Source organism: Salvelinus alpinus, chromosome 10 (genome assembly GCF_045679555.1).
Source record: "Salvelinus alpinus chromosome 10, SLU_Salpinus.1, whole genome shotgun sequence".
NCBI lineage: Eukaryota > Metazoa > Chordata > Actinopteri > Salmoniformes > Salmonidae > Salvelinus > Salvelinus alpinus.
Genome location: NC_092095.1, coordinates 50990604 through 51013916, shown reverse-complemented (window position 1 = coordinate 51013916; position 23313 = coordinate 50990604). Strand labels below are relative to the sequence as shown.

The following is a 23313-nucleotide window of genomic DNA, read 5'->3' as shown; positions in this document are numbered from 1 at the left end:
TCTAATATTTATAAAATATTTTTATCTGGACACTTTCTGTTTACCTGGAATGTTTCCTTAGTGTTTAGCACATGACCTCATGTGAATCCTTAAAGAGAAGGGTGGGGCTGGCTTAAGAGGGTGTGAACAATGCTGAATGGGTGTAGACAAAGGAGAGCTCTCTAGTAGGTACCAAAAAATTCAGAGGCCCTTTTCTCTAAACTTTCAAAGTAGAATTACTTTCCCATAGTTCCTCAAAAATGCTGTGTATGATACACCATTTTGTAGCTCTGAGTCTCTATTTTTATCCAATGTAAAAAATTAAAATAAAATGAAATTCAAAGACCAAATCCAGATGGCGAGTCACATTTATTAAAAATAAAGAACGAAAATAGTTTATTTACATAAGTATTCAGACTCTTTCCTATGAGACTCGAAATTGACCTCAGGTGCATCCTGTTTCCATTGATCATCCTTGAGATGTTTCTACAACTTGATTGGAGTACACCTGTGGTAAATTCAATTGATTGGACATGATTTGGAAATGCACACACCTGTCTATATAAGGTCCCACAGTTGACAGTGAATGTCAGCGCAAAAACCAAGCCATGAGGTTGAAGGAATTGTCCGTAGAGCTCAGAGACAGGATTGTGTCAAGGCACAGATCTGGGAAATGGTACCAAAGAACACAGTGTCCTCCATCATTCTTAAATGGAAGAAGTTTGGAACCACCAAGGTACACAGAGGTCCTTGATGAAAACCTGCTCCAGAGCGCTCAGGATCTCAGACTGAGGCAAAGGTTCACCTTCCAACAACGACCCTAAGCACACAGCCAAGACAACGCAGGAGTGGCCTTGGGACAAGTCTCTGAATGTTCTAGAGTGGCCCAGCCAAAGCCCGGACTTGAACCCGATCGAACATCTCTGGTGACACCTGAAAATAGCTGTGCAGCAACGCTACCCATCCAACCTGACAGAGCTTGAGAAGTTCTGCAGAGAAGAATGGGAGAAACTCCCCAAATACAGGCGTGCCAAGCTTGTAGCGTCATACTGAAGAAGAATTGAGGCTGTAATAATTGCCAAAGGTGCTTCAACAAAGTACCGAGTAAAGCATCTGAATACTAAAGACCTGTTTTTTCTTTGTCATTATTGGGTATTGTGTGTAGATTGATGACGAAAAAAACAACAACTTAATCCATTTTAGAAGGCTGTAACGTAACAAAATGTGGAAAAAGTCAAGGGGTCTGAATACTTTCCGAATGCACTGTATGTGAAAATTGTGATTTTCTACATTTTGTAGAAAAATATTTAAGGTAAAAAAGTTCTACGCGATGACATTTTTAAACCTTATAAGATTTGTGGGGAGCAAGAAAATACCCTCCCTCACAGATCATAGAATCGTGCCCTTTTCACATATGCAGACACTGGTATGGTGCTGGAGGTAATGAACATGAGGTTGAAAAGCGGTAGAATTGCCCTTTAAACAAAGTCTAATTTATCTTTATAGGCCTACTGGGTTACTGTGTAGCCTATTGATAGACAACTGGTCTTGAGAGAAGGCCCTGACCCAGTCATTCTCTATGGTGATATGTAGGGCTATACAGTCAGTGTAGGTGCCGGGGGTAGTATAGTACAGTACTTACGTTAACTTTGAAGGCTTGAACTGTGTTATCCAGCAGAAGAACATTACAGACCACCTCTGTGTGCTGCCTGTCTTGTGCCAGCTCTGATGCTCGGTCATTGTAGTTACTGCCAGCTGGCAACTGGGAGGGTGAGGTCATTACTGTCCACACTGGGTCTGCAACACAGAGAAAGAAAACAGCAGGGTGAGGGACCTTTTATTATACTGCATTTAAATACATTACATTGCTCCAGAGTGGTGCAGTGGTCGAAGGCACAGCATCTCAGTGCTAGAGGCATCACTACAGACACTGGTTCGATCCCGGGCTGTATCACAACCCGGCCGGGATCGGGAGTCCCATAGGGCGGCGCACAATTGGCCCAGCATCGTCCGGGTTAGGGGAGAGTTTGGCCGGGGTAGGTATTTGTTCTTAACTGACTTGCCTAGTTAAATAAAAATAAAAATTCTGCAATGGCGAATGGTTAGCCTCGTCTTCAACACCAGTATACCACTTTTTATTTAAACAGTCGGCAACGGCATATTTGAGTCAAGTAAAAAATAATAAAGACAACGCACTCCTCCTTAAATCTGTGACTGATGCTGAGGATGTCATACTTCATTCTAGTACTTTCTAGAAAGAGATCCCTAGCAGATCCAAGGCCCTTGATCCTCTATGGTCTATGCTCTCACAGTCAGGCTGCAGTACGATGAAAGGATTCAGTGATTCAGTGATGCATGACCCAGTTCACTACCGCTTGGAGGAAGAGAGATACACACACTACAGAGGACTTCCCCAGGAGGGTTAGCAGTCTTCACGTCCCTACCAGAGTCCGTCTACACACACACACACACACACACACACACACACACACACACACACACACACACACACACACACACACACACACACACACACACACACACACACACACACACACACACACACACACACACACACACACGCTCGGATGGATGCGGTGAGGCCTAATTCTGAGTTATAAAGATGTAATAACAGGGGGAAGGGTGATACATACTTATTAAAATCATATTTCACAATCATATCAAATATTAGGGAGAAAAGTGACTGCAGAAACATAGAAAGAGTTTTAAAACAACTAGGATAGGCTATATCACCTTTGACCTTTTTCCTGCCTGACATCATCCATTGACCGCACACGGAAAGGTCCCGAAATAAACCATGGCCACACCAGCAGCAGGGCTTTTGTCAGTGACAATGGTGTTCCTGTGAATGTCACAGTGCAACACACAAAGACGCGCTGAGGCGCTGTACGGTGTTGTGATACTGGCCCCATCTCTAGAACGCCCACATGGGTCAGTACCCTGTCACGGGTCTCAACTTCTCACAGTTAGAGAGAGGTTAAAGCAGGGAGATCAGGGATCAGGCGCTTCAAAACCTACTAGCTATTATTCTATCATGTTTATCCTTCCCATTATTTAAACATGTTTTTAACAGTTCACATGCACTTTGTCTATGTTTTCCATGTTCTGAATTCTTGAATGAAATGATCAAACTAGGCCTGAACAATATCTCGGGAGTGGAGCTCTCCTGGCTTGAACCATACCTTATTATCTATTCAAGTCTATTCAGGAAATGACCGTTTTTGTTTACTATCGCTTACCAACAGAAAAAAGACAAATGCCCCAACGAGTCTCAGGTTAAGACTAAGGTTATTTACAGCGTAGGCCCTCCTTTGAAACAAAGTTGCCGTCCAAAAACATCACCTACAGTGTGCAGATGTCAACACATGGAACAGTCACAGTGGAATCCTAATTAACATACTGATCCATAAATACCTACTTTGACCTTTACTGTCTGTCACTGTGTTCGTTTACTGCACTTTCTGTTACTATAGCATCCAGGACAACCACACAAAGTTGGCAGTGAATGGCCATGGCAGCTAGCCTTGAGGAGGGTGGGTCCATCCAATAGCCATGAACTTGAGGGATGGGAGCAGATAGACTGTGTGACAGTGTCAGTGTATCCCGCTTCCAACCTGGCTCGCCTGCCAACACCACCCCCCACCATAACAGAGTCCAAATCATAGGCTGAGTCTATGTGGCTGAGTGACCTTTCAGTAATAGAGCCACAGCTCTGGATTACTGGAGCTGGGTGGAGAGACCAGACAGACACCATGCCAAATGCAGAGGAGCTAGCCTACCTTGAATCCCAATGCAACTCCTTGGCCCTAGACCGAAGTTAGTAACCTAACTCCTGAATAAAGTAGGCTACACATTGCTTTACAGATCCATCAGGTGATATATTGGCCTACCGTTGTCTTTAGTATTTTCACACCAAGTACAACAGGACAGCATTACCTATCTGATACAGTAGTCACTATGGGTTATAAAACAGAAATCCCTTAATGTACTAAGGCTACATTCATTCTTCAAAGCATCTGTGTACAATAAACTGCTGTGACAGCTAAGGGACATAATCGTTTTATTAAACCTTGGCTCCTGAAACACTCCCACCCACTCCAGCACTGCATTAGCATGCTGTGTGTACAGTCCAGACACATCTCTCCCCCAAGAGGCTACAGTACAAACAACCAGGGTCATGTTCATTAGGCATGAAATTGAAGAAAATTGACTAAAACAAGGAGGGACTTGGACTTGTCCAATAACAAACACTCCTTTTCGTTTCAACACATTTTGCCACAGTGTGGCCTACTGAACACAACCCAGATAGGTTATGTTCCACACACAAAGGGAGTTCCCCTTCCTCTCAGATATTCCACTCTGCAGACCTCAGTCACCACAGATGCGTCCCAAAAGGCACCCTATTCACCATAGGGCTCTGGTCAAAAGTAGCGCACTATGTAGGGAATAGGATGCCATTTGGAGGGCTGCCATCATTAGATCAACTGTGGAGCGCCACACATGCATCACAGATCACACACTCATGCGTGACACTAGAGAGCGTATGCGCTCTTTCTTTCCTCTCTCTTTCCACTATTCTCAGTTTTTTCCGTGCGTGGTCTAGCAAGCCTTCTTAGCTTTGTGAGGCTAAAGCCAACAGTAGCTAACAGGCCATTTAACCCTGTGCACAAATCTAAACAACATTGTTCACGACAGAAGAGATTCACTCTGAAAAGGCTTCTGGGTCGCAAATTAAAATCACCTGCACTCCTGTGCAACATAGGCTATCAATTATGTCCACACAGAATTGTGCATTATGATGAACAACCTAACAAACACAATTACGTTGTCGATTGCTGTGAGCTCGAGGTTAGAGAACGTTGTCATTGATAAAACCCCATTTGCGGCCATTCTCATTCTCCCCGATTCCTTCCTTCTGCCTCTCCCTCCCGTTCTTAAAGCTCCAGAGGTGTTTGTTGCTATCGATCTCATTCATTCAGATATTTAGTCCCAGCAGCAGTGTAGTTACTTACTCACCACCCCCAACCGTGGAGGTGGGGGACACTACAGTGTAGACCCCCTAGTGACTCATCCTGTTTCAGAGCTTCATGAGCACATATGTGTTTATATGTGTTTTTATGTCATTTACCACACACTTTTCCGTTGTCTGCAGCACACACTACGTTGCTTGGTTTCATCCGTTTCAGCACACACAACCCTTCTCCCCCATCAAATCCCATGTACTCCATCACTCTCATTCACTGCACTGTCAAAAGCCTTGCACTTGACAATAACTGACCCAGTCTCTAAAAGTGTGAGGCTGCTTTAGACAGACGGAGAGAGATGGAGGGATGGAGGATACACTCATCCTCTTCTTTCTACTCTTTCTCTTGATTTTCCACTATAGCCCTGCAGCTCTTTATCAGAGAGAGAGAGAGACAGTTGAGATTGTGTGATAGCAAATGGCTGCTTCTCTAGCTCTATATTCCACTATGGTCAGCAAAGGAGGCAGAGAAGGAAATATCATGATGACATCACTGGGGAATCTATAGATTCCAGGGACAATGCCATTTCTGTGAAGCTCTATTCACTCAGGCTTTCTTTGTAGCAGCAGGTAGATTAGAAGCCTGGTGTTTCTATGAAGTCATTCAGTGCACTAGACTAGAGCTTCCATATTTCTTGTGATAGGAACCGAGCACTGGGTCTTGCATCCAGCAACATGAATACAACATGAATACGTGTCATAACTGCATTATTACAGGCAAACAGGACTTGTATGAAATCCGAGTGGAGTTTATTATGTCAACCAGCTAAACCAGTGTTCAGCCTACCTGGAATCAGAATCAGTGGGGTCTCTCTGTGTACTGATTCTAGAAACAGGTTTATCCATCTATTGACCCAGACATATATTTAGCCTCTACCTTCTCCCCTGGCCTACACTCCCTCCCTCTCCCAAAACCAGACATAGGTTAAAAGTGCACACTCTATTCTGTTCTATTCTATTCTATTCTAGTTAACTGTAGCCTATATGGCTGTCAACTGGCATACGACAGGGAAAAAATAACAACACATTGATGTTAGCTAGCTAGAAAGCCAACCACCAGGCCATCAAATAGTTGTCACTGTCACCAAGACTAGCATCAGCTAACGTAGAGGTGTAGCTATACTGTCTCTGGATAGATCAACATCTAGTTAGCTAACTTGCTACAACAGCTGTGCTATGCAAGCTAGCAAGCTAACCATGGCATGACGTTATTATTATGCAGGTTGCTTAACGTTACCTTCATAAACTGCGCCGGTAGAGTCCAGGTTTCGAGGGATAAAATCAAGAACGCAGCAATAAGTGGGCGAGGTGGTGCAATTCAACCGCTGCAGATCCACAGAAACCTCCTCATCGTTCGCAGCAGCATACACTCGCTACGGCCGCACAGGTTCGTTTCTTTTCAGCACCACAGCGATGATGGACCCAGGCAAACGTCAATACAGGACGCAACCATTGTAATGCGAGCAAGGCAAGCACGAGCAGGTAGGTATGATCACACAAAAACAGAACTTCCTTTCCGCGGTCCCCAAACTGTAGTTCAATTCAAAGACAACCTCGTTTGAAGACGTTGATCACTTATACCGTGCAGCATTAACCATGGGGCAGCAACGAAATATGGCGTAAACTCCACAACACATTTTTTTTTGAACGGGGGTGATGTCTGTCAAACTAGTAGGCGTGGTATTATATTTCACATCACGCACGCGCGCAGCCTACATTAAAGAAATTGGAAAAATATAAAATATTAATACTATTATTATTGTACGTAACTTCAAATCTTTTTCCATAAAGGTAGTTTGTGTGTGATATATTAAACGCTTATTAAACATTTATCTACCTTTGCAAATATATATCCTATACTCCCATCTTGTGGCCAATTCTATGTTCATGCCACTTCTATTTGAGATTAATGGTAATAACTGGTATATTGTATATAGTTTCAAAATTAAATGCAGAAACTCTGATATTGTACATCCCCATCTAATACTGCCCACTTGTAGGTAAATCGTAAGTAACATTAAGGTGTTGCCTATTTAAAATTATTCATGGAGAGTTTGTAAGTTGTTAATAAATGGTTCTTTATTCGTTTTTGTAGATAGTTTATAGATACTTTGTAAATAAGCAATAGGCTATACATTGGTTGAAAATTACTTACATTATTTTTATATGATCACATCTGGACTTGAGTCATTGTGGAATGCTCCATTTCTACATCAGGGGGCTCCTGTTCAAATATTGTTTTACTTACCCTCCAAAAATGGCAGGCTAAAAACATAACACATTGAAAGTCAATAATTTAAGCACTTAAATTAAGCCCGACAAACTCCAAATGTGACCTATAATCATTAAAATAATGGCTTATTTGCTCAAAAAGAATAAATGTTGACCCCCCTTCTCCCGCTTGAAGCAAACCTATCGTATCAGCTGTTGCAACGCAAAGTAACTGTTACATTTTTGTGGCAGATGCTGGCTTTTCCAGCAGCTGTGATATGAAATTGATTGGGTATAAATGTACAGATCTGAATGAAGTCAGCTTTACAACATGAGAAGGCAAGAAATGTGACTTCATGCAGGCGACTTTACAGTAAATATATTGGGGTAAGCTTTTTTATTTAATCGGCTACTACAGATTGCGTTGCTTTGGGATGTCTGGTGTTTTCATATGTAAAGTCACGGCTAGCTGTATCCTACTGAAATGTGTGTGAAAGTCAAATTATACCATGGCATAATATGGAATGGCGAGGAATTGTACAATACGGAATCCCACTTTATCTGGTTATGCCTAAGCAAATAATTGTTCAACTTTGTTATTGGGTCGAATATGGCACAATAAAAACTAAAGTGTTCTGTGGGGTTATGGGATTTGTGAATCACAGATTAATGGGGATTTATGAGTCACAGATCTGACTGATCACAAGGTTAGGTGAATGTGTGCGCGAAATGTGTCTGAGAAATAAGGAATCAACCACGTCAGACTACATACAGTAGTCCTCTTGATCAACAAGTTGTGCTCTGCAGGTAGACCTACATAATATGCGATTAGAACAGCCTTTGATGACATATAACTGAAAAAATAACTTAAAGGCCTATCTTGAATACTTAGAAAAAAACAACAACAGTATTTTCATAATGACCCTAGATCAGGGATCATCAACTAGGGTGGTCGGGGGGCTGGAACATAATTACAAATCATTTGTAGACATCAAATTGTCCACAAGAAGCCCAAATAGATATAATGTCTACAACAATTATTTAAAATCTTGCTAACATTTGAATGAGATCACGTGTCTCTCGATTATGCGTGGGAATACTTTAACAGATTTCTTAAATTAAAATAACTTGAAGCTGATTTCCTGGTGTTTTTACAGTCTTTTATGTAAAAAAAAAACGTGTTTTTGTTGTTCTCTGAACACTTTGGGGGACAACCCCCACCCCCTCCATGTGGGCAATGGCCCACAGGCCGCCAGTTGGGGAACCCTGCCCTAGAGAATATGATACCCCTTGGAACCCAAAGAAGTACCCCTCAGAATAGGGTCTCCCCAGCCCCCAGGTTTGATTGAGAATTGTTTGAGATGGTCGGCCCTTGGCCCATTCTCTGGCTACAACATTGTTCTGGACGGCCTGTAAGTTCCACAGGCATCTGGGTCCCTTTCCTGCTTTGGCCAGGGACACAAGCTACAGTATCCACTGAGAAAGGAAACCATCCACGTCCCGCCATTGTTGACTGCAGGAAGGAAGAACTCTCTGTGTGACGTCATCCTGTTAGACCAGTGCCATTGTATGGAGCTGCAGGCTGGGTTTGCTTACTCATGGTGTGTGTGTGGGTGGGTGATTCCCTGACTTAAGTACGTCAGTGAAGATCCAGCAGACAAGGAATAGACAGCTACAGTACAGACCTCAGCCTTTGTTTGAGTGTTTGATGTGAAAAGGTGTGGGTATTCCAACATAAGAATGATACTGTTTTGGCCCAGTGAGTAAGCGACTATATAAGGAATGGAAGATAAACATTATGATTACCATGTTTTCTATGCATTGCGGTGAAAAAGAAGGATCTCTGCTTTTATAATATTCATTTAAGATGTATTCTATTACCACACTATTACCTGTGGCATTTCATTTGTGATTTTTGTCAGGTATTTTGTCCAGAGCAAGAGAGGGGCAAAAAGCCCATTCTAAATGGCATCAGTTTAGACATACACCATCTTCTGTCTTCCCTCTGTGTTCCAGGTATAGCATAGCTGTCACTATGGCAACGAGCGCTGTTCCCAGCGACAATCTCCCCACGTATAAGCTGGTAGTGGTGGGGGATGGGGGAGTGGGGAAGAGCGCTCTCACCATTCAGTTCTTTCAGAAGATCTTTGTTCCTGATTACGACCCCACCATCGAGGACTCCTACCTCAAACACACTGAGATTGATGCCCAGTGGGCCATATTGGACGGTAAATGGATTTATAGATAGCACATACATTACAAATAAAAAGCCCAACCTCTTAACCTGGCCAAAGCACTATATCGTTTCCCCCGAAATAATCTTTCCAATGTACTGAAGAACAAGATTGAATGTTCTGTTATAAGGAGAAAAAATGATAATATTATTGTGCAGCCATTGTTAGATCTGAGGGATCAGCACACAGTTACAAATATTTATGAATAACCAGGATCATTCATAATACTTTTCTCAGTGTAGATGTTATATGTGGGACCTGTCTGATCGTGTATGTGTCTGTCTCTGCAGTTCTGGATACAGCAGGCCAAGAGGAGTTCAGTGCTATGAGGGAACAGTACATGAGGACTGGGGACGGGTTCCTCATTGTGTTCTCTGTCACAGACAAGGCCAGCTTTGAACACGTGGACCGCTTCCATCAACTCATCCTCAGGGTGAAGGACCGGTGGGATTTACTACTTAACTTCCCACTGGTGGCCGTGGCCAGGACAACAGTCATTCATTCATTCAGTTATTCATGCGTTCATGCATTTATTAGTCCGTCCATTCATTCACTCATTCGTTCATTCATTCATTATTATTTTCCTTATTTTTTAGGGAATCCTTTCCTATGGTTCTTGTGGCCAACAAAGTGGACCTGCTGCATTTACGTAAAATACCCAGTGATCAAGGGAGGGAGATGGCTAGTAAACACAGTGTGAGTGAATGTGTGAACTTTACATATATATCATCTACAGATATTGTTTGATCTCCATACTAAATTCGGAGCTTTTTAATTTACAGATAGCTTACATTGAAACAAGTGCTAAGGACCCAGCCATGAATGTTGACAAGGCGTTCCACGAGTTAGTTAGGGTAATCAGGTATGTTACCGCCACAGATTATTTAGAGAAGGTTTGTCTGTTTGATACAAATGCTATGAGAGTCTTTCTCTCTCTCTCTCTCTCTCTCCCTCTCTCTCTCCCTCTCCCTCTCACCCAGGCAACAGATTCCAGAGAGGAGCCAGAAAAAGAAGAGGAAAACCAAGTGGCGGGCCGACAGGTCCACTGTCTCCCACAGACTGCACTGTGTTGTCCTATGATGGTTTTTACTTGTACAGCTGCTCCCTACAGGACAGCGGGAAGATGATTACATTTAGGAGTGTTTACTCTCTACACAGAGTGCCAGGAGGCAGTTTGTACCCTCTACCCTGGCACATGAGTTAGGTAGTAGGAAGTTGCCCAGACATGGGATGTGACTGACTCGCCCTAAAAGGACCAGTGGAATAATTTACAGCTCTTCTGGGGATGTGCACTAACTTCCTCAACAACATGGAGATAAAGTGGCATCACTTTAGCATTACTGCCTTTATCTACCAATGAAGCTCTTTGACAGAGAAACTGGACATATGGGCTCACAAAGATAATCTGTAAATAATTAGACATACTGTACGCTTTACTAAGAGGTAGGCCTTTAAACATTGTTTTACCAAGAGGTAGGCGTTTAAACATTGTTTTACTAAGAAGTAGGCCTTTAAAACTTGGTCCATGTTTTCATTAAGATGGAGGCCATTGAGTAAAGCACAGGAAGGAGGGAGGAAACAGAGAGCTTTTCCCAGCGAGGGGGAGTATAGTAGAGAGGGGAGAGGATGTGTCTGTTTGTGTTGGAATCAGTGGGCCTGTCAGACAACAGAGAGAAGAAGGGAAAGTGAGGAAAGAGATACAGAGAGAGAAAGAGAGATTCCAAATGCATAGCAGCTGGCAAAGGGACTCCAGACATTGTGTCAAAGCCTGGGAGGCAGCCAATGTGTAGCCCCATAACTTATACAGGGAGAATGTCTTTATAATCTCCGAACAAGACTGTTATATAACTGCATTGTAGCTTATTGAATGCACCAAATGTCTTATTTGAATGGACATTTATGAACCATGACCATTTTGACTTATCAGTGCTCACTGGATGTAGTTGCGTACTTCTCAAAACGCTTCAAACACACTATTGTGGTGTGTGTGTTTGTGTGTGCGTGAGTGCCCCGGATATGGTGTGGCCTAGACGATGAAATCTTATTTTCACATCTGAATATTAGTTTGCTTTGCTACTATTTCATTATTTATTTTATATAAGTAATTTATAGCTGTGTTATCATTAGTGCAAGGCTACTCCAGAGAGGCACAAAGCACAGAGCTTAACTAAGAAATTGAAGGAACAAAACATTTGTAAGCAAAGTAATAAATGTGTGTTAATACATTTTGTGTTCTATTATATTGTGTACACATCTTGGGTAAAATGGTTTGTCTGGATAAAACCATAATTATGACACAGAAGACTGTCTGTCTCTGTCATTCTCAATGAATATTAGTGTGTTGATGGTGCCCTCCAGTGGATATAAATGTAATTGCAAGAATGGAACAACATTTAGCATGGTTGTATATTTGGCCCTTTGCTCTGGGGGATATACAGTGCATTCAGAAAATATTCACAACCCTTGACTTTTTCCACATTTTGTTGTGATGCAGTCTGACTTTAAAAGTTATTAAATTGAGATTTTGTGTCCCTGGCCTACACACAAGACCCCATAAAGTCAAAATGGAATGACGTTTTTCAAAATGTTTACAAATGATTTAAAAATTAAAAGCTGAAATGTCAGCTTTTCATTTGAGTCAATAAATATTCAACCCCTTTGTTGTTGAAATCCTAAATAAGTTCAGGAGTACAAATTAGCTTAACAAGTCACATAAGTTGCATGGACTCACTGTGTGCAATAATATTGTTTAAAATGATTTTTGAATGACTACCTCATCTCTATACCCCATACATACAGTGAATTCTAAACACCGATTCAAACACAAAGACCAGGGAGGTTTTCCAATGCCTCGCAAAGAAGGGCACCTATTGGTAGATGGGTAAAAAAACACAAAGAAAGCAGACATTGAATATCCCTTTGAGCATGGTGAAGTTATTATTACACTTTGGATGGTGTATCAATACACCAGGTCGTTACCAGGGCTGGCTCCAGGCATAAGTGACATAAGCAGTCGCTTATGTGTGTTTTCTTTTGGAACTCAGTCTGAGTTTGAACTTACTGTTGCGAGTTAGAATAGTAGAATACACAAGGTGCAAGTTCAAAATATTGTTTTGTCTGTCACTGACAGTCACTCAATTAGCCATGTCAGCTAACAATTTTTAGATTGCTAAGTTTGTCTGTCCAGTTATCTAAACTTGGGGCATGTTTGTAGAAATGCAGGAAATTAGCTTTAAAACTGCAAAAAACATCTGTCTGCCACATGGCAAAATGAGTAGAATTGCATAGAACGTGTTATAGAATTTCAAAATTTTCTCTCCACGGCATGGCAAAATTGTAGAACTACAGAAAACTTTCTTTAAAACTGCAAAAATGTCTCTGTGCCCCATGGCAAATGTGTACAATTGCATGAAATGTGTTATTTTTATTTATTTTTATTTCACCTTTATTTAACCAGGTAGGCTAGTTTACAACTGCGACCTGGCCAAGATAAAGCAAAGCAGTGCGACACAAACAACAACACAGAGTTACACATGGAATAAACAAACATACAGTCAATAATACAATAGAAAAAGTCTATATACAGTGTGTGCAAATGAGGTAGGATAAGGGAGGTAAGGCAATAAATAGACCATAGTGGCAAAATAATTACAATATAGCAATTAAACACTGGAGTGACAGGTGTGCAGAAGATGATTGTGCAAGTAGAGATACTGGGGTGCAAAGGAGCAAAATAAATAACAGTATGGGGATGAGGTAGTTGGATGGGCTATTTACAGATGAGCTATTTACAGGTGCAGTGATCTGTGAGCTGCTCTGACAGCTGGTGCTTAAAGCTAGTGAGGGAGATATGAGTCTCCAGCTTCAGGGATTTTTGCAGTTCGTTCCAGTCATTGGCAGCAGAGAACTGGAAGGAAAGGCTACCGAATGAGGAATTGGTGACCAGTGAAATATACCTGCTGGAGCACGTGCTATGGGTGGGTTCTCCAGCAAATAAAATGTGCATTTAAAAAAATCTCTGCCCCATGGCAAAATTGGTAGAATTGCAGGTAATTTGCTTTAAAAGGCAACTTTTCAACCTCATTTGCATTATCTCCAGCACAATACCAGTGTTAACATATGTGAAAATGGCTCATTTCTAAGTTTTGTAGAATCAAAAATAAAGTTGAAATGTTCTACCCGATGATATCATCAAAAGGTAAAACATTTTTAAAAACAGTGATTTTCAAACAATATGAGATTCAAGGTGATGTGGGGAGCAAGAAGATATCCTAGCTTGTGCTAGATACTCGTTCAGGTGTCACGGATCCCTCCGGAACTTTCATTACGCACACCTGTCCCCTGTTCTCACTGATTAGTATTTGTATATATGTGCCCTTTGGTTTCCATGGTCTTGTCGATTATTGTTACTATGTCCGTTCGTGCGTGTGAGTACCTGTGCTGTGTGTTTTGGCTTTCGTTCCATTGTGGATTGCGCAGATGATTACGGGTCTCGTCCTGTGGGTTAATCATTGTGCCCGTGTGTATTTATTCAAGGTACTCCTCGCTCTTTTGTTTGGGTTTCAACCCTGTGTTTTTGTTACGTGTTTGTTTGTTCTTCGTCCCCGTGCCCTTACACGGCACTCCGCCATTTGGGATTAATAAAAAACCCTATTACACATTCCTGCGCCTGTCTCCCGAATCTCTTCATACCAACGTGACATCCAGGTTTTGAAAATCACTGTTTTGTACTTCTAATCCTACCATGTGATGTCACAGAGAAGCATTTTTTTTAGGACATTATCTTTTTAACCACAGATCATAGAAGCTCGCTGCTTTCACATTCACTGCCTTTATTCAGACCCCTTGACTTTTCCACATTTTGTTAGGTTACAGCCTTATTCTAAAATGGATTAAATTGTTGTTAATTTCCTCATTAATCTACACACAATACCACATAATGACAAAGTGAAAACAGGTTTATAGAATTTTTGGTTATTTCTTAAAAATAAAATAATAAAATATACATTTACATCAGTATTCAGACTCTTTACTCAGTACTTTGTTGAAGCACCTTGGGCAGTGATTACAGCCTTGATTCTTCTCGGGTATGACGCTACAAGCTTGGCACACCTGTATTTAGGGAGTGTCTCCCATTCTTCTCTGCAGATCCTCTCAACCTCTGTCAGGTTGGATGGGGAGCGTTGCTGCACAGCTATTTTCAAGTCTCTCCAGAGATGTTTGATCGGGTTCATATCCGGCCTCTTGCTGGGCCACTCAAGGACATTCAGAGCCACACCTGTGTGCCTAGGGTCATTGTCCTGTTGGAAGGTGAACCTTCGTCCCTGTCTGAGGTCCTGAGCCCTTTGGAGCATGTTTTCATCAAGGATCTCTTTGTACTTTGCTCTGTTCATCTTTGCCTTGATCCTGACTAGCCTCTCAGACACTGCCGCTGAAAAACATCCCCACAGCATGATGCTGCCACCACCATGCTTTACCATAGGGATGGTGGCAGGTTTCCTCCAGACGTGACGAATGGCATTGAGGCCAAAGAGTTCAATCTTGGTTTCATCAGACCCGAGAATCTTGTTTCTCATGGTCTGAGAGTCTTTAGGTGCCTTTTGGCAAAAAGCAAGTTGTCATGTGCCAACAAACTCCTTTTACTGAGGAGTGGCTTCCGTCTGGTCACCATAAAGGCCTGATTGGTGCAGTGCTGCAGAGATGGTTGTCCTTCTGGAAGGTTCTCCTATCTCCACAGAGGAACTATAGAGCTCTATCAGAGTGACCATCGGGTTCTTGGTCACCTCCCTGACCTCCCCCAATTGCTCAGTTTGGTCCGGTGGCCAGCTCTAGGAAGAGTCTTGGTGGTTCCAAACTTCTTCCATTTGAGAATGATGGAGGCCACTGTGTTCTTGGGGGCCTTCAATGCTGCAGACATTTTTTGGTACCCTTTCCCAGATCTGTGCCTCGACAAAATCCTGTCTCAAAGCTCTACGGACATTCCTTCTACGTCATGGCTTGGTTTTTGCTCTGATATGCACTGTCAACTGTGGGAACTTATATAGACAGTTGTGTGCCTTTCCAAATCATGTCCAATCAATTGAATTTACCACGGGTGGACTCGAATCAAGTTGTAGAAACATCTAAATTAGGTATTTCTGTTTTTTTATTTTTAATACAATTCTAAAAACCTGTTTTTGCTTTGTCATTATGGGGTATTGTGTGTAGATTGCTAAGGATTTTTTTTAATCCATTTTAGAATAAGTCTGTAACTTAACAAAATGTGGAAAAAGTCAAGGGCTCTGAATACTTTCTGAAGGCACTGTATGTAGACACTGGTTTGGTGCTGAAAATGATGAATATGAGGTTAATTTCCCTTTAAAACTCTCCACCCCATGGGTAGAATTGAAGGAAATGTGCTTTAAAAATGCAAAATGTCTCTCTGCCAAATGGCAAAATTAGCAGAATTGTTTGAAATGTGTTATAAAATTGCTACATTTTCTCTCCACCCCATGACAAAATGTGTAGCACTGCAGAACATGTGTTTTAAAACTGAAACATTTTCTCTCCACGCCATGGAAAAATGTGTAGAACTACAGAAAACTTGTTTTAAAACTGCAACATTTTCTGTACGCCTCATGACAAAATGGGTAGAATTGCAAATTAACTTTAAAACGTACAGTCAAGAGGGGGGCTACTAAAACATTTTGCCCTCTTGGTGACGGGGCCCCTCAACCAGATCTCGCTTAGGGCCCAAAAAAGCTAGATCCAGCCCTGGTCACGACAAAGACAGGTGTCCTTCCTAACACGATACTAACCTAAATGACAAAGTGAATAGATGAAAGCCTGTAAAGAATAAAAATATTCAAAATCATGCATCCTGTTAGCAACAAGGCACTAAATTAAACCTGCAAGAAATGTGGCAAAGAAGTTAAGTTTATGTCCTGAATACAAAGTGTTATGTTTGGGGCAAATCCAACACAACACATCACTGAATACCACTCATATTTTCAAGCATGGTGGTGGCTGCACCAGGTTATAGGTATGCTTGTCTTTGGCAAGGACTAGGGAGTTTTTAAGTGTAAAAATAAACGCAATAGAGCTAAGCACAGGCTAAATCCTAGAGGAAAACCTGGTTCAGTCTGCTTTCCAACAGACCATGGGGAGACAAATTCACCTTTCAGCAGGACAATAACCTAAAACACAAGGCCAAATATCCATTGGAGTTGCTTACCAAGACAACATTGAATGTTGCTGAGTGGCCTAGTTACAGTTTTAAAGCTCTTAGAGACTTACCCAGAAAGACTCACAGCTGTAATTGTTGCCAACAGGGATTCTAACTTGTATTGAATCAGGGCTGTGAATATTTATGTAAATGAGATATTTCTGTATTTCATTTTCAATAAATGTGCAAACATTTCTGAAAACATGTTTTCATTTTTTGATATGGGGAATTGTGTGTAGATGGGTAATAAAAATTAAAAAAAGATTTAAACCATTTTCAATTTAAGGGGTATGAATACTTTCTGAAAGCACTGTATCCCACAGAAAGCTAAGCACTGAAATAACCAAATCTAATTTACGTAAGGAATCAATTTGTTGTTTCTTAGATTTAGAGACTGAAAATATTTTGAATATATCAAATCAGATTCATGTAGCCCTTTTTCTAAGCATGCTGCATTTTAGCCAGTGATGTTCAATTCATGATAATCTAAATTAGGCTTGTGACTAAGTGTAATTCGTAGTGAAGAGGGTTGATGATGAATAATGCGATCCTTTGTGATCAACCTCTAAAAGTGTAATATAGGGGAAATGGTCTAGCTCCGAGAGTAGTACAATGGATCACGCAGAGCACGACATACAGTACAAAGACCAACAGCAGCATAGAAAATGAACATGCTTATTTCAATAGGCCAGCATAATGTCAAGGAGTTCTGGAGAATATATCAGATTTTTCATATTTGCTTGCTAGGCTTATATATCCATTTTATTCTATATGTATTTTATTCTATTCTATATTCTAGTTTTCTGGAAGCGAATAAAGTGAGAACATTATTGTTTTAACCTGTTTTAAATGTACAGTATACTCCCATTTTATTTGGCATATTGTCAGTACAGTGCTGTAAAAAAGTATTTTCCCCCTTTCTAATCTTCTCTATTTTTGCCAATTTTTGATACTGAACGTTATCAGATCGTCAACCAAAATCTCCTAATCTCCTAATATTAGATAAAGGGAACCTGAGTGAACAAATAACACAACAATTATATACTTATTTCATTTATTTCATAAACAAAGTTATGCAACACTCAATGCCCATGCGTGAAAAAGTAAATAACCCCTTTCACTCAATAACTGGTTGTGCCACATTTAGTTGCAATGACTCCAACCAAACGTTTCCTGTAGTCGTTGATCAGTCTCTCACGTCAATGTGGAGGAATTTTGTCCCACCTTACCATGCAGGACTGCTGTAACTCATCAACATTTGTGGGTTTTCAAGTCCTGTCACAACATCTCAATTGGGATTAGGTCTGGATTTTGACTAGGTCATTCCAAAACTTCAAATTTCTTTCTTTTTAGCCATTTTCATGTAGACTTCATTGTGTGTTTTGGATCATTGTCTTGCTGCATGACCCACCTTCTCTTCAGTTTCAGCTTACAGACGGATGGCCTGACATTCTCCTGTAGAATTCTCTGATACAGAGCAGAATTCATGGTTCCTTCTATTAAGGCAAGTCGTCCAGATCCTGAGGCAGCAAAGCATCCCCAAACCATCACACGACAACCACCATGCTTGACCGTTGGTATAAGGTTCTTACTGTGGAATGCAGTGTTTGTTTTTTTTGCCAGGCATAATGGGACCCACTCTGACCTGCAGCATCAGGTAGGTTCACAGCGCGAACTGCACAGCCTCCTCATCCTTTGGTTTGGCTCCTCTTCAAGGTTACCCACCACTTTGGCATGCTAGGAAGGCCTAACGTTTCAACTCTTTATATTTCCCCCTTTTTTCTTTTCAATATTTTTATTGTAATTTTCAAAGCTTTACAGGTTCATTTCAAATAGTTCATCTTATTATTTTTATTTCCCTACCTCCTTTTCAACCCTTTTTTAATGAAAAATAGATGGAAGATGAAAAAGTGTGTTTAACTACTGTAACTGCTACATAGCCCAATCACATAGCTACATCACAATTACAGCTGATGCCAGTTCAGGATATTAAACCCAATGATCCTTTCATTTGAGTGATAGGCTACCCATTCCAGTACTGTATGTATTCACATCTGACACTGCACCAGTGTCCTTGCTTTAAAAATAACACGTTTAAAAAAAAATCTGGTTCTTTTCCCACTGCACTGTCTTTATCAGTCTCATATTGCTGTATAAAAGGAGGGGCCGGAGGAAGAGCAGTTACACTGAAACCTGCAGAGGTCCAGAAGGTAAGATGGGCAAAGGGGCACTGACTTCACACTTTTTGAACCTGTTTGAAACATCTGTCTGAGCCTAGGACACAAAGACTTTCAGGCATTGAACAATTTGTTAACTGTAGTGTCTATATAGGTTACACTGTTGAAATGTGTCTTTCTATCTCCTAGAACCACATCCAAACATGAAAGTCTTTGCTTTTGGTCTCCTGCTCCTGGTGGCCATCATCTATGGCAAATATCATCTCTTCATGTTGAACTATCCTCATGTTTTTATTTTCAAAAGTTCAGATACAAAACCTTGATAGTAGGTCAGTAGTGTGCACTAGACTACACACTATGGCCTATGGCCAGTGACTTTCAAGGTTTAGTTGTGTTTTCGTTCATGTTTCTCTATTTCTCTCTCTCTTTCTCTCTCCCCTCTCTCAGGTGAGGCCCTGCAGTGCCATAACTGTGTCCGGGCCACGCCAGGCAGTGGTGATTGTGTGGAGACTGTGGAGACCTGTCCTCCTGAGCTGGACGCCTGTGCCAAAGTGACCTACCCTTCCCCTTATGGTGAGTCCCAGCACCATTCAGTCGGCATGGCATATAGCCACAATCACTGCCACAGTGCCTTATTAATCCAACCAGAAATCAATCAAAGACACACACACACAACACAAATCAATTTACTAGGTAGACCTACAAGATTATCACTCAGTCGTCAGTCATTCCCCACTGGACAAAAACTGGTTGAATCAACGTTGTTTCCATGTCATTTTAACCCCCCCCAAAAATCTACGTGATGACTGATTGGATTTGCAAAAGGTAATCAATGTAAGGGAATTTCCTCTTTTTTTCACCCAGCTTTTAACCTAAATCCAATGACATGGTGACATTTCTTGTTGATTTCATGTTGAATTCAGGTTAGTTGACAACTCAACCAAATGTAAATCAAAACTAGATGTTGAACTGACGTCTGTGCCCAGTAGGTATCATCATCATCATCATCTCTCCCCCCCCCCCCTCTATCTTTCTCTCTCTATTTCTCCAGAGAACACCTTCCACAAGTCCTGCTTCAAGATGATGGAGTGCCTGAAGCTTGGTGTAACCAAGGGTCTGAGTCACCTGCTGCAACTGGGACAACTGCAACCTATAAGACCTATGACCCATACTCACCTTCTGTATCATTGGTAAGCATGTGGCTGGAGCCCAGTTCAAATGGCAATGAAATACATTCAGTATTGCAAAATGATATTTTTTTAATCTTTTGTTCCTGATTTCAACATGTGTCTAAATGTCATAAGAACTTGTTTACATATGATGTGAATGATTCATCATCCAACACCACCTCTTACATAAACTATGCACACCAGTCAGTCGTTTTGTTGAGCTTTGATATCTCTAAACACCCTGTCCCAATGTGGAATGTCCAAGTGTGGAACACGACACTACAAACCTTTGTCTTGTGAAATCCGGGAATTTCCATTCCTTTACAGAGACATAGGGTACTACTTGTGCCAAACCTGAGTAAATACATTGCCCAATATCTCACACAAGTGACTCATAGATAGCAGCTTTATTAGCATACTCTGCTGTATAAACGGAGAAGGAGAAGGAGGAGAGTAAAGGAAGCTCAATACACCTAAAGGAAATACAATCAGGTGAGCAACTACTCTACTATCTACAGCTTTGTCTCGTGATATTGTGCTACTGGGGTTGGGAAATGGTTGGTTTCAGAATGTTTCTGCACATTTCAAATAAATCAGACTTACATGTTCCTACATGTAGCAATTGTTGAACATCGCATAATCCCAACGCATAGAGGGAGTCTTTGGTGATGCCTTTTTTCTATTGTTGGAACGACAGATCAACAGACTCCTGAAGAAAGACAAAGGAAAGATGAAAGCTATATGTTGTTCTCTCCTTCTCCTGCTGCTGGCATGTAGATTTGGTGAGTCTGCCAATCAAAGTCTTCATCTTATTTCATGTCTTTATTTGACAGGGACAATGCCAAATAAACAGATTCATCTGTACCAGATTAAAGCTTGCTTGCTTATTCTCATCTCCATTCTTTAATCTCCAGTCTCCCAGTTTACACAATGGATAACCAGACTCCTTCCAATACAACAGAGATAATGTTGCTATTCTGTTTTCTCCAGGAGAGGGCCTGAAATGCAACCGTTGTGTTGGCAAAGGCTGCAGAAACACAGTGGAGACCTGCCGTATTGACCATGACACATGCGGCAGGGTCTTTTTCAAGCCCCCACTCCGTACGTATCTATTATCCCCATTCACTAGGCAGTATTCCCTGAGTTTCATCGGTATATATCCCTTCACTAGGCACTTTACTATGTGTGTAACCAGAGGATCAGTAACCAATCGGTAAAACACAAAATACCCGATCCTTTTGATTGACATCTAAGGAAAACGTTTGCTTTATCCAATCAAGAAAATGTGCTGGTTTGTGTCTTCTATATCTGTGTTTTACCCTGTCTCGCTTCTCTCCCTCCACAGCTATCTCATACTTCAAGAGATGCATGAAGATGTCAGAATGCATGTTGCTGGGAAGCAACAAGGACATTGATGCCTATTGTTGCACCACCAACCAATGCAACTGAGAGACACATCCTCTGTCTACCATACTGTATCCTATACAGTCCATTAATTGTACCAATCAATGCACATGATTGAAACTGTCAAGAAGTAACATAAATAAAGTTGAACTTTTTTCCAAACAGTTTGCATTTATTTATTATTTATGTTCGACATAATTAACATGTGATTAGCCAGGTGATGGCCTGAAACATGAGCACTGCAAGTTCAGTTTATGCATAAGTCATATACAAGTCATATACAGAACTAGTTTATAGCCTATATTATGTATTACCCAATACCTCCACAGAAAATATAAACTCCATTTAGTTGTTCTGTTGAGGGTTTGATATCTTAAATTATATATCTTAAATTATCATTACACACTCTGTGTGTAATGAAACTATAGTTTCGCAAAAAGTGTTTTTCTGGGAAAATAAACTATTTAAATATAGATCCCAAAAATGACTACTTAAAACAATTTGAACACAGCTCTCAGAAATTGACCACTTTTTAAAACTATTTGAATAGATCTCAGAAAGTGACTACTTTTCTAAGCTATTTGAATACAGATCACAGGAAGTGACTACTTTTCTAAGCTATTTGAATACAGATCACAGGAAGTGTCTACTTCTCAAACTATTTGATTGGCTGCCTTCAACTAATGGCAGGGCTGTATTTTGAACTTTTGTTCCTGATTTCAACATGTTGAAATTTCATAACTTGTTTACATATATGAATGATTCGTCATCCAATACCACCTCTTACATAAACTGCACACACCAGTCAGTTGTTTTGTTGATGTTTGATATTTCAAAAGGTTCTTTACAACCTGTCCCAATGCGGAACACAATTGCTGTTTTGTTGCACGCCCTGTTTCTGCAAACTTTTGTGTCTCTTGGGAAAACCTGGAAATTTCATTGATTTAGAAACAAACATTATTATTGCTACAGATGTAAAGTGTGTGTTGGGAGTCCGGAAGCAAGTTCAGGGAGTGAATTATTTAATAAATAAAAACATAATACAAAACACGAACAACGCACAGACATGAAACTGAAACAATGACCCCTCGAGAAGGAACCAAAGGGAGTGAAATATATAGGGAAGGTAATCAGGGAAGTGATGGAGTCCAGGTGAGTCTAATGATACGTAGGTGCGCGTAACGATGGTGACAGGTGTGCACCATGATGAGCAGCCTAGTAACCTAGAGGCCAGAGAGGGAGCACACGTGACAGTACCCCTCCCCGATGCGCGGCTCCAGCCGCAGGATGTTGACCAAAGGATGTTGACCAAAGAGCAGCCCGGTGACCTAGAGGCCAGAGAGGGAGCACACGTGACAGAATCATATTCCAAGTTTTATATTTCCATTTTACAACAAACGTCATTTTCATCAGAAAACCCACAAAGCTACTTTTAGACTATATATAGAGTAGGCTAAGGGAACTACTTGTGATAAACCTGAGTAAATATTGCCAATATCTCACACAAGTGACTCATAGATTAGCATATTATGCTGTATAAAAGGAGAAGCAGAGGAAAGTAAAGTATTACTACTGCAGACACTACCACTACTATAATGTATTTCAAAACCATACAGACTTGGAAACAAGCTAGCAAACACACCACATTTTCTTCAGGATATGTACGTTTCAGTGATTACTGTTAGCCTAAAGAGTTTATTAGATAGAACTACAGCTAGCTATCAGTAGACCTGAATATAAACCTATTCTACATAGTTCTTCAACTACCACAAAAATACTTTTAAAGAGCATGTCACGTTCGTCGAAAGGAGCGGACCAAGGCGCAGCGTGCGTAGAGTTCCACATACTTTATTACAAAGTGAAACTTCACAAAAACAACAAAGAATAAACA

At 41.0% G+C, this 23313-nt stretch overlaps 2 protein-coding genes across 6 annotated transcripts in view; one reads left to right on the top strand and one right to left on the bottom strand.

Annotated features, from left to right (window-relative positions):
- Window positions 1-6394, bottom strand: part of LOC139532166 (tyrosine-protein phosphatase non-receptor type 4-like) — a 39454-nt gene extending 33060 nt beyond the window's left edge. For both annotated transcript variants that reach the window (XM_071329392.1, XM_071329393.1), the window contains exons 1-2: window positions 6261-6394; window positions 1622-1776 (exon numbers count right to left, since the gene is read on the bottom strand). In XM_071329392.1, coding sequence (XP_071185493.1) covers window positions 1622-1759 — 138 coding nt within the window. In that variant the 5' untranslated portion in view covers window positions 1760-1776; window positions 6261-6394. The remainder of the gene's footprint in view (window positions 1-1621; window positions 1777-6260) is intronic.
- On the top strand, window positions 6394-12126 carry LOC139532168 (ras-related protein M-Ras). 4 transcript variants are annotated; one of them, XM_071329397.1, is made up of 6 exons: window positions 7458-7621; window positions 9251-9462; window positions 9759-9912; window positions 10065-10164; window positions 10251-10330; window positions 10449-12126. In XM_071329397.1, exons 2-6 carry the CDS (start codon window positions 9270-9272, stop codon window positions 10546-10548), a joined length of 627 nt encoding a protein of 208 aa, XP_071185498.1. In that variant the 5' UTR covers window positions 7458-7621; window positions 9251-9269; the 3' UTR covers window positions 10549-12126. The 4 variants fall into 4 exon arrangements, with proteins under 4 accessions (XP_071185497.1, XP_071185498.1, XP_071185499.1 ...); XM_071329396.1 differs by lacking the exon at window positions 7458-7621 and adding an exon at window positions 6394-6505 and having other exon boundaries at window positions 10251-12126; XM_071329398.1 differs by lacking the exon at window positions 10251-10330.
- The last annotated feature ends 11187 nt before the right edge of the window (window positions 12127-23313 follow it).

Bases quoted from the DNA above. Each gene is read 5' to 3' on its own strand.
- LOC139532168 (XM_071329396.1), top strand. From the start codon at position 9,270: ATGGCAACGAGCGCTGTTCCCAGCGACAATCTCCCCACGTATAAGCTG. The intron at 9,463-9,758 runs GTAAATGGATTT...CTGTCTCTGCAG, and splicing joins CCAGTGGGCCATATTGGACG to TTCTGGATACAGCAGGCCAA. The intron at 9,913-10,064 runs GTGGGATTTACT...CTTATTTTTTAG, and splicing joins ATCCTCAGGGTGAAGGACCG to GGAATCCTTTCCTATGGTTC.